Source organism: Dicentrarchus labrax, unplaced genomic scaffold (assembly GCF_905237075.1).
Source record: "Dicentrarchus labrax unplaced genomic scaffold, dlabrax2021, whole genome shotgun sequence".
Taxonomy (NCBI): Eukaryota; Metazoa; Chordata; class Actinopteri; family Moronidae; genus Dicentrarchus; species Dicentrarchus labrax.
In genome coordinates, this window is record NW_026136701.1 from 13,177,171 (window position 1) to 13,189,560 (window position 12,390).

Below are 12,390 nucleotides of genomic sequence, written 5' to 3' on the forward strand. Positions count from 1 at the left end.
CAGTGATGATTAAGCTGTGTCATTACTGTAAATACATATGTAATAACTATTTTTTAAGGCATTACATAAGGCAAATGAAGCTCAGCGTAAGTTGAAGCAGGAAGCCCTTCTCATTATCCCTCCTTCATTCACAATTATCTCACTCTCCTTTTTAATCAGCTATGGCCGTTTACTCTTTCAGTTAATCCAATCAGACTTAGCCTCAATCTCCTCCGGCCAATCATGCTGCTGCTGTCAAACTTTAAATCTGTCCTCCTCTCTGCTTCATTTCAGCATGACCTCTTCTTCATTGTGCACATATCAAATATAATTGTTCATTCTAAAATGTTGTGTTCTTAATATGTTGAAAGTTCACAAGAACCGATAAATTGCATTGTCATGTCAAATCTTGAAACTAACCGGCCATGGATATAACAATGACAATGGCAAATGTAGCTATTTGGCATGCAACATGATATGAGTCACTCTTGTAGCATTTGTTATTGTGATTTTCAACAAATCAGTTTCTAACGAATTGTAAATGTTTTGTCTACAAGCTGCAGCCATTTTTCTGATTTCAAAGAACTCTTGGCTCTAATGTGAATTCAAATGGACTCCAATAGCCCATGAAGACTCCACAGCTCCTTTGTAATTAGTGCCCAATGTGTATGCTACTCATTCTGCCTGGCTAAACCTTAACACACTTTGCTCTCCACGCTGGGTGTCAACTCTGAATCCTAATTCACTTAATCGTCCTCAGGTGACAAATACCTCTGGAGTAATTTGCCGTATTAAAGCCATGGCTCAGGGGTCTTGACTTGTTAGTCACAATCCCTTCAGCAACACCTCAGTGCCCTTCATTGCACAAGTCAAAACTACTGAGTGGAGAAACTCTACCACTGTATAATTGCCCTGCTATCTCACATGCCATTTTCAATATGCCGTATAACAGTAGCAGAGCAGAATACAGTATACTGCTGAGAAGACGGTTTTCCAAGTTATTACCACCCTTTTCAAACACACGTACATAAATTCCTGCACTCATAAAATGATTTATATGCCGCTCACATCTCCTCAATATCCTATGGAAACTTTGTTTTGATTTGAAATGCGTTGATGACCAGGAGGGGTTGCAGTTTCCTGATGCTGCTGTTTTGATATTTTTCCAAAAACAAGAATAACTTTGTTAGAAAGTAGGCAATTAATGCAGTTACCCTTCTCCTGCCTCAGGAAACCAGCTCACTTTGAAGTTCCCAGATCCACTGAACATACACAATATTTACTCTATACGGATTTGCTGTGTTTTGGATGGACCGTGTTTAATGAAAACACATCTCAAAGGGACTTTGCCGCATACCTGCAGTTTTGGACAACCTTGAAACTCAACTGGAATGTTTAGATTTCTCAGACCCCACGCTGGAACTGCTTCCAGCAATTGGCACGGGGTCCAAAGCCAGACCAGCCAGAGGGCAGAGGTTGGTCAGACGGGGCTTAAAAAGAAAAATGGAAGGCTGGTGGGCAGATGGATGCAGACCTGATGAAGCAGCATTATATCAGGGGGTGCTCAAACACAGACTGGCACAGTAATTATGTTAACATTTAAGATAATCTGAGAAGGTGAAGGAGCATTCACCTTCTCAGAAACCAGCTCTCCTGTCATGTACTATTCCTATTCCTAGAGCGCAAGAGGATGGTTTTATTATTGCGGAGGTAGAGATATACTCGGCAGTCAAATAAAACTGTCAGAAAATTACAACTGCCTCTACCACAGTAGCAAGCCAGAAGGGTAAGGTCCCACACAATCCACTAAATGACACAAGAAAGACTTACGCTGAAATCCAATAAGATGTGCTGTGTAGAGACAGACTCAGACACAGTAATCAGCTTCACACTGGGACATTACTGGTAAAGCTGGAATGTTTGGGGTGGACTGGAGAAAGAGCATCTGAGGTGCTTGAAAGTTCAATAATCTGTACTGTGTCTTTTTACTTGACGGGATTGTCAGAGATGGGTTGTTTTTTTTGCTTGTTTGTTGTTTTTTTAACCACCAATGGCTTCTCCAAAATTAACCGGAGATGTTCTTGTGTGACTTTCACATCAGACTGAAGTAGGTAGTTGAGAGATGGCCGGGAAGAGAAAACACAGATGTGCAATGATTTGAAGTGTGTATGCAGTAGGTGTGTACCATGTGTTACTCTCTCAGTGAGAAAGGCCAAGTTAAAAAGGGAATCAAAATAACTACAGCCAATCAAAGACCATGTTGAGCTTTGAGAGCTTGCCAAGGCTTTTGACGCTGTAACTGGTTAAGGATGTGGCGACATGTGATAACACACTGTGTTCCCATTCCCTTGCTATTAACACATGACCCTGCTTGCCTTTTATTAAAGATATAAAGACACTTTCTCTTTCACTCTAAAAAAGCTGTTAATGATTTAGTAAATCACAGTATGACAGTGGAGTCACTGAAAAAACGTTTTTGTGTGTGGTATGTACACAATCAGATAATCCCTGCTCAATCAGATAGTTTCAACTGAGCTGTAAAATAGTCCGATCATATCTGGGGACATTATCCCAGAAGCCAACTGTAGAAGTGGTCTGTCTGTGAACAGCACTGCTAGCCGTCTGCTTTCCAAATGACCTGTCTCCAAAGGCCTATATCAGCACCCCATAGTAATCTCAATATGGAGTGTTTGGCTGCGTACCACCGCACCAAAGTGGTCATAACTCTTCAAAATAATCACAGGATAAGCAACTTCATGTCCGTCATTATCTAAGTTCCCCTGATGCTGAATCTGGCATGGATATAAAGTCGCTCTTTAAAAAAAGTGCGGCCCATGGAACAAACATTCAGTGTCTGGAAAGTAAATATTTTGGTCTGAAATAATTAAACACAAAGACATACAGTGTTGGTTTAAGGGTCATTCATTAACATCTAAGCATAACTAGCAATTAAGTATTTTGTACTATAAAATACAAGTGCATTTAAATTACATTGTAGTTTAGTGGTGGAGATGCCTATGAAGAATGACATTTTATAACATTCCAACTATCTGGACAGAAAAAACAGTAACAGTAGGAATTCACTTATATTTTTACATGGAGCTATTGCTACATTAAAGTATTTTCCTACTTTCTTAAGTAGGGAATATGAGTATTTCTTCCACCACTGCTTGCCAACATGAGATTACAGTGCTCTTGATAATCATAAGGTGTTATCACTGCTTACTGCACTTCATGCTTTCTTAGGATACGAGAAAAACAAACGAAGAAATACTGCATGAAAAAAAACTTGCTGCAGAAGTGCAATTGATTTTTACATAAGATCATATCCAATTGGCCGACTCTTAAGCTCCCTGCTGCCGCACTCCTGGCGCTTAGTGAGAAATCCGTTCACCTCACATGAATGAAACGCAGCACTGTATCCTAAAACAAACATCAAACTGTGAAAAGAGCTGAAGTTTTGCCACTTCAAATTTCAAGAGTTGCTTTTGTTGGCATTTGATCTGAGAAGTGAAGCAGAGTAGTATAATTGTGTACACACACACACACGTATACACCAAATCTCCCACTCTAACACCCCCTTCCATTGGTCGGCGCTTTGAAGACATGATTGCGCCTGACCCAAAACAACCTCTAGGACAAGTACAAATAAAAAGCATAAAAAGGGATAGAAGCCCAAAACGTACTGGTGAAGGTACAGCAATGTTTAATTAGCTGTTAGGGGAAGGTATAGCAGAGAAGTGGTGGAGTGTAAATGCACAAAAAATGTAGTTCACCACACCTTGTAAACAAACATAAATATTTATATCAATTAATAGTCCAGACCAGGGAGCCACAGTTTGTATCTGGATCATATCAGCCCCATTTTCCAAAAATGTTATACCTACAGACATAGGGTGTGTGTCACAAAATATCCTGCTGTTGGAAGTCGGATGTGGGGAAGTTCAATAAAAGAGAAGACTATAGCATACCTTTCACACCATACTGTTTGAATGTTTCTGTTCGTTCACTGTCACGCAAAATGCTCATCAACAGCTGCAATCGCCGGCAGAGATACCCACATGTAGCCCGTGCCAATGCACTGCAGACTGTAAACGCTTGTCATGCCAGCCTCGCTCCAGACTGCTGACATCCTCAGAAGACCAAGGTCCTTCTGTTGTCTTTAAGAGCTAACCCTAATCTACAGCTTGCAATGAAATTGACATCTTCTGTTGCTAGTAGTGACACCCTGCTAAACAAACATATCAAGTGGTTTGGATGCACCTCTAGGTATGTTTCCCACTCAGCTATCTATTGCTCTTCTCCCCGTCACAGCTTGCAGACTCATACTGGGTGATACTTCAGCTGCCACCAACCTGCATGTGACACTACTGAAGGAAGGAATTCTGGTCTTTAGTCACATAGATAGCTGTACATTGCATGTCTACTGGTATTTTAGTAATTACGGAGGACAAATGCACTACAATTTTAGACACATTTTAGGCTTAAAGATTCACAGTAAAGGAAAAGAGACCAACAGTAACTATTTAAAGAAGATTAAAGATTTAAAAGACTGGAGTACAACTGTATTGATAATGCCCACTTAGTATCCTGATTTGTTTGAAATGACCCCACAAACATGACTTAAGTGATAAGTGATGAAGTGTCTTACAATGCCCTGCAGAAACTTTCAAGCAAAACTAGCATACTTGAACTAAATCCTAAACCCGCACAAAATGCGTTTTGCCTCCAAAACAGATTTGGAACCAATGTTTATCCTCATAAAATAACTTTTCCTCGGTGTGGAGGAGAAAAGCACATACCACAAAAACTTCAAGGCATTTGAAGCGACTTTCAAGCATCGCTCTGACAAAAATCTAACAGAAGACAGGAAAAATTTGGGAACCATGTCCGCAGAGGTGCCAAAACACTTTATAGGCCCCACTGTGGGAGTCTGGACATCTATTCTCATAAACTGTGGCTCCTGAGCTCAAGAGCATGTAGGGTTAAGGGCCACCGCAAGCATCTAAAGACAATGGCCAAAAGGGTTGGTGATGGCTGACGTCTGCAAATCAATATGAAGATCCAAATCATTCACTCCCCTTATTGTGGACACAATAACGTAGCCTCTTTATCTAGAGATTAAACCTTATGAGACCTCTGCGTCACACTAGACCTGTTCTAGCTCAGAACCCCCGTCTCAGCAGCTTGTGAATGTGCTCCGAGGCTTTCTGCCAAAATACATTTGCAAAATAATTGCATAATCTCTCCAAACAGCCTGCTTGTGATAAGCAGCTGTGTGGCATATGAACCTGCAAACTGTAGAGAAAATCAAGAGGCTCTGATGCTTTAAACCAGCCAGATCAGATGGGGCCCATATAACGGGTGACTTAAACATGTAATATTAAGTACAAATAAACACATACATGTTTTTTTGGGAAAGAAAAATAAAACTCTACATGCTCCAAATGCACAATGATGGACATATATTACGCCAGGAATTTAATAAAATGGTACAGACAAACATGTTAGCTCACTTTAAGATCGTTTTTCAGAGTTGGCAGTGGGCTATATTGTTTAGAATACAACACACAATAACCAATAGCATCCATATTCTCCAAGTCTCTTTAACTAACATTACTAATATGGGGAGAGAGAGAATAGGACAAAAGTGCAGACAGAAAAGGTATCTGTTCTGTCTCTCAGCCATTCAATCTCTTGCTGCTGTCACTTGAGTGGGCTTACATTTGCTTCTGGGAGACCACTCACAGTGCATGAGTACTGACCCACGTGTGCTTTTGACAGAAGCACAGTTAGACTGTATAGTTAGAAGTATAGGAAATGAATTAAAGGCTATTTGTTTGTTTTTAAATACAAGTAATCATATACAGTATCACATCGACATGTCACATTGGATTTGCTAAACTCGCTATGATTATAGTAGTAGTAGTAATAAATGTGTGACTTGTGTCAGCGCATCCATTAGCAAAATCTCTGATGTCTGCAGTGCGCTTTACACAAAGTGCCGTTCACTTTGAGGTGCCGAACCCACTGGCTCACCTGTGCCAGGTGTCTCCGGGACGCGGTGCAGCGGCCCGACCTGCCGCAGCTGGAAAGCGGTCCTCACTTCATGACAGCTGTACGCGTCCACGTCGATCACATTCGCCACAAATATGATCAATGACAAAATCCAAAAGGACCCGCAAGAGTTTACGCGTGGGCATATTCCTCGGGACATTGCCGCATCTCACACCAGGTACCCTTGTGGATAGCCTACTGTAGCCTGACTGCAAACTGTGTGACACTGTTGAAAATAGACGGCACTGGAGTACAATGAAGCGACGATGACTTTAAACATCTGACACACGTTTCCGTCTGATTTTCACATTATTGTTGCGGATGAGTGTGAGCGCCTCACAGCAGAGGTTTGAGGGTCTTCTCTTGGACAGAGGAAGAGTGGTGTGGGCTAAAGCCGGTCTGTCCCGCGCTCAATACTTTGCAGTGGTCGGCTGTCTGCATGCCTGTCTCCAAAGCCTTGCGCACACTCCCCTCCCTTTCTGTTTACTTCAGCTAAGTGCCCCAACTAAAACTCACTACAGTATCCCTATAGGGAACTTGCAGAGTCGGTGTCCTTATAACAGCATTTTAGATCCCAACAGCAAAACAAGTTCTCGTGGTATTATAAAACCAGAAAAGTTCATTATATAGCTGAATCATAATTGAACGCGACTTTTTGCGTCATTTTTAAAAATGTTTTTTGTTTGTTTGTTTGCTCCTGTAACAGAACCAAAGATCTTTCCAATTTTAAACTAAAGGGAGACATCCAGTCACTACTACAAGTAGGAGACCATGTTGAAAATGTTGAGAGGGAACCTTATACATACTGTCATAACTGTTCTTTATGAAGACTTAAGATGATGACTAAATGAATGACAGGCCAATATAATTCTATCTCTTCAAGACAAATAAATATCCATGGCAGGGGGGATGAGGTTAAACAGAACAGCATATTTTATTTAGTTTTCAGGGTATGATGATTGTTGAGTTGCAACTGATTTTCCCTGCAACCAGGAGAATCCTGTCCTGGTGTTGCTGAAGCATGAACAGCAATACTTGTTATCTGATTTACATTGCTGCCATCTACTGGCGAACACGTTTAATGAAAAAGCAACCAATATGTTTTTTACAGACTAATTTGCGCGCACCGTGCTTTTTTATTTTACAGCCTTTGATGTCAAGTTTTATCCATAGTCTGTCTATGGTGTATCATGTAAGAGGATGATTCAAATATATGATTATTATTTTTTTTTTTTTTTATGTCTAAAAACCCAGAGTGTGGTCATTGGAGGGCATGCCCCATGTGAGAATGAACACACCTGAGATACAAAACCTTCAAACTGTGTTAACCACACATATCATTACAAAATGCTATTAGTCTACACCCCAGTATTTTTCAAGAAATGTTTCCTTAGTGTTTTGCATACAATTTGAAAGTTTGTCACCACATTTCCAAATTTAACCTTACAGTGTTCAGTTCTTTTTACATATTTACTGTTGAATACTACCCTCTCCTGGACAGACACAGCACTACATCAGTGGTCAGGTGCCAACTGTTTAATATTAGTCTACAAAGAATTTTGCAATCTGTTTTTACAAATTTTCTATATAAATAAATGATCAAATTGTAGTGGGACTGGGCAAGTTTATTGTACTGTGGTTTGCAGGGCTGCTTCAGCAGAGTTTTCCATTGCTTATTGTTCTCTGAACCAAGGATATCATTTTCATTGTAACTCCTACCACCAGTTAAAGCAGTGTGTTCTTAATGGGATGCTATTCACCTCTGTAATACACTTATACCATATGTAACCACAGCCTGAACTGAACTGTGTATTGAGAAAGAGAAAGGGGGTTGCAAGTTGTAATTCTGACATTTTTCTATATAATACTGAAAATAGGTAAAAACATGAGGATAAAGCTCAAGTTACAGTGAAAATGTCTCCCAATGAAACATCTTCCAGGTGACCCTAAAACCTGCTGTCCTGATCAAATGACATCTGATGGACTTTTAGTTTGAGCTATAATGTCAGCAACACAGTTCGAGCTCCTACTTGGACAAGGAACCACCCATCTCGTGGCCTCCATAACACACAAACAGCTGCTGCCGCAATATACTCTTTAAGAAGTTTAACGGGGCAGAGACTGACATTAGCTCTTCTTCAGGTGGTTTAGAAGCGAAAGCAGCCAGGCTTGAGAGCTGGTCTCTTAGGAATAAGGAAGGTGCAAGGTCACAATAGTGACTCCACATTAGGGCTGCACAATTAATCTAAATATTATTGAAATCACAATATGGCCAAGTGCAATATGCAAATTACAGAAGCTGGTAAAATGTATTAGTGGCTGTTCTAAAGAGATGGCCTGGCCTACTAATCTTGTTCTCCAGATTTAAGAAAACATGTTTGTTTGGTGAAGACCACAACAAATGCCACATCTTCATGATTTTTATAGTTTTTTTTTCGTGAAATTAAATTTATGATCCAAAAATCATCATTCACACAGTAAGAGTGAATCATATCGTATTTGCAATACCTGTCAAAATAATGGCAATATGATATTTTTTACCATATCATACAGCCCTACTCCACAGCAATCAGGATTACCACAAAAACAACAAACAATGCATGAATGTCACTAGAGCTCACTTTGTGCATGCAGCAGCGAGTCTGAGCTTACAAATGGCCTCCTCAGGATGTCGGGTCCAGAGGCATAAATGGTGGTGACTACACTTCGCCTCAAGAACAGGTAAGTCTTGTGGGGACACCTGTAGAGAAAGTAGGACCACAGCTGCACTGCCTCGTAGAGAGACAACTCACACACAAAAAAATACCTACAACATAAACTACATGTACTGTAGTCGTTACAACTACATAGATACATATTAAAGACATAAATATGTTTATTCAGCAGTGTTTGTAATTACTACAGACCGTTTCCACACTGTACTGCCTGCACCCTTCTGGTATTAAGTTCCAATCTACTGGTATAAATATTCCACTAGAGGGTGCTATTGAGTTAAGTGCTGAATGTTGGCCTGATCACGTGTGATTCTGATTTATACCAGTGATTCTGCTACTGCAGAGACAAAACATAGCAGTAGATCTGGGTGGGGGAGCCATGTGACCCCTACTTGTAACAGAAGAGCTAGTCTCAGTAGGAGCAGCCAAAGCATTCTATCAAGAAGTCTGTATTGGTATATCTTCCCTGGCTAGTTTGGAGGCATCAGCAGTACTGGCTCAACCTGGTCACCCTGCTTTTTTTTTGTAGCATGATCTAGAACAACAGAGTCCAAGGCTATTTGGTCAGGTATATACTAGTTAATCTTGGCACAACAGCTGGTCAGTTCAAAGTGGTAAACGATTCTGAGATAAGCAGGTCCTCCTCCTGCTTATCTTTCCCACATGACGCTCTAGCTCCGGCTCAGTCTCCACTTACCTGAAGGAGGCCTTCAGCAGAGGCTATAGCACATGAAAGTGCAGAGGTTGCATGTAGTACACCACACTCGCTGATTTTCCTCCATTCCTGAAAGGCAAATACGTTCTTAATTAGTCTTGACCTCAACATGTTCAATGTGAACAACAACTAATCAAGTGAATTATTAAGATTAAGGCGGTCTCAACAGGACCTGAAGCTTGGGGGCCAGCTTCAGAACTGCATATTGTGTCAAAACCATTTCTTGAACTGATACGGTACTCGGTGCTGGTATGGTGTATGCTTTTATTATAGGCGAGTTTAGGCATTTTAGAGATGACTTTGGTCTTTAGGAGTACTGTTAACTTACAATTTATTATGAAATGTAAGTACGCCGTTTATTTTATGTATAGACTTTTTCTCACAGCAGCCATTTTAACATGAAATAGCAAACACAAGTGTTATCAATGATAAAAGTTTTGGTCCATTTAGGTCAAACAGAGTCATGGTGCTGCTGTTGTGCATCACTGGAAAGGCTCTGCTATACTAAATGGAAAGGAGCCTTGCTTGATATCACACTTGTTGATTATTTTATGTCAAAATGGCTGCTGTAAAAAAGGTCTAATTTTAAGGTCAGATTTCTTACTTTCTTGCCAAAACAAGCTCAAGGACACCTAACACGGGAGACTTTCTTGATATGAGATCAGACGTCTGGTTTCACAACTGATCTGTTCTGCCATTACGCCACAGTACTAACATGGAGACATTGCAAAAGGTCAGTCTGAAGGGGATGTACGTAGCTTGCTAACTTGGTTTAAGGGACATCAACTCAGCTGTTCCACCATCGACTCAGCAGGACCAGAGAGATTAACATTTTAACAGCCTAAGGAGAACATGGACACAGCTTCAACCAGGCAACAAGTACATTAGTCATTTGCTGTGATCATCAAACGATGGTAAAAAAAATAGGCATAATCACTATGAGGCCATCTAGCTAGTGTGACTTTGTTGGTGTGTGCCTGGTGGTGGAAATCCAGATATGGATTTTCTGCTGTGGTGGTAATGAAGAATGAAACAGACCAATTTCTCTCGTTGACAAATTACATAAAGTAATGTGAACTGCTGAGTTTCACACCTGATATTCATATGAAAATTAAATTATCCATTCTTCTTAAGACCCAGAAATCCTGTCCTGTTAATGTCAGACAAAAAAAAAAAAGATTAAGACACTTAATGCTAGCACAGAAATGCTCATTTAACGTTACATAAGTGTGTACAATAACGTTAGCATACGACACAGACCAATGTTTGGTTAAACATAGCCACGAACAGTGACTCAAATTTATGCTATTTTATACTGTAGCTAGTCCGTTCATACGGTCCATGCTTAAGTTAGCTTCTAACAGACACTCTGTTAACTCACATTTCTGTTGTTCCATTATTTAGTTCGGCAGGCTGGCATAAGACCCCATCTTACAACTAACTAAAACAGCCGACTTGGGAGATTTGGTTAAGGTCTGAAATGTACAATATGTAACGCTAAATATAAAAATACTGCGAAAGTCCGCCACCATTTGTGCATACGTGCTCACTAGCTACTAGCTATTATCTATAACTACAGTAACAGCTTCGAGGTGTTGCTAACTTACATGAATTAAGCTAGACTCCGAAAAGAAGGATGACGGTGAGGTGGTTTCCGAAAAAGTTGTGTCGACCTAAAACAAGGCCTTAATGTCCAGCTAAAACTCTGTTGTTGTTTTTCAACTTGAATAGTATAGGCTCTACTTTTCTGTTCTTTGAGTATATCTTAATAAGGTCTTAAAGTAAGAAAACCATTTTTAATAGCAGACATTTTGACTTGTTTTAGCAGGAAATATACAGGTTGTTTGACCCCCAGCTCCCGTCTGGCTTTACAGTGAAGCTCATACACTGACCTGCTGCTCCATTAGGACCAGCAATGGGTACGTTTGCATGGGTGAAACATGTTGGAGGTGCTTTGGACTACTTTATATAGGTCCAGTTGTTTATTTTGGTGTTCATTGTGTTGGGCTTCTTTCCTTGTAGCAACAGCATGGTGTCACCTTTTTAAGAGTTTTGGTGTTTGTTTGATATGATTTATGTGAGTAATCTTCTATTTATTATTATGTCTGACTTTTTGGACTTTATGGTTGTTTCTATATGTAGTATTTTTGTTCATCCAGGACTTGGATCACCCGAAAGGTCTCCAGTGAGAGTAGGTTATCATAGTGTGTCTCTACCTATGTATCCATGCCACACTGAAACTGTGATTATGAGCTGCTAAGTTCATTTCTTAACCACAGGCAAACACAAATCAGCAATGTTATACAGTCAGTTGTCCATAGCAAATATTCACTTATTTATTATTTATTTAGATTTATAGACTAAAGGACAGTCCCGATGCAGCTGCTTCTGGCTAGGCTTTTTTGACATTTAGAAACCAAGTGAGGGAAGAGAGGAGGGAGATTTTGTGTGTGTGTGTGTGTGTGTGTGTGTGTGTGAGTGACATATATGTGTCAGCAGATGGCGCCAATAACCCTAGATTTCATAGTCCTTACTCAGACACCTTTGATGCTAATTTATGCAGGTTATATTTTTTCTGTGCAAAGTACTATTACCATTACCATTAACTGTAGTTCAAAATAAGGTCAGTAGGAGGTGACTAGGAGCACATGTTTTCTGTAACCTGTCTGAGGTGACAAGAAGTTCTTATTTGCTCTCCAGACAGTCTAGACTTTATTTCAAAGCCAGCTAGACTTTATTTTGAACAAAACTAATCTCCTGTATCCCTAGTTATTGGCTGGCAGTCAGTCATCAGTTACCCCTAGAATCCCGACTTTGTCACATAAAACATGGCAATTGTATCAATGTATTATCACTGAAGAACAATATATATCAGTATTTACACTTTAATCATAAACCTGATCTTTTAAAATATGATAACAGTCA

At 40.1% G+C, this 12,390-nt stretch overlaps 1 protein-coding gene across 2 annotated transcripts in view; it reads right to left on the reverse strand.

The window, feature by feature from the left end:
• gpc5c (glypican 5c) overlaps positions 1-6,522 on the reverse strand; it is a 95,102-nt gene extending 88,580 nt beyond the window's left edge. For both annotated transcript variants that reach the window (XM_051404552.1, XM_051404541.1), the window contains exon 1: positions 6,019-6,522. In XM_051404552.1, coding sequence (XP_051260512.1) covers positions 6,019-6,196 — 178 coding nt within the window. In that variant the 5' untranslated portion in view covers positions 6,197-6,522. The remainder of the gene's footprint in view (positions 1-6,018) is intronic.
• Between the last annotated feature and the right edge of the window lie 5,868 nt (positions 6,523-12,390).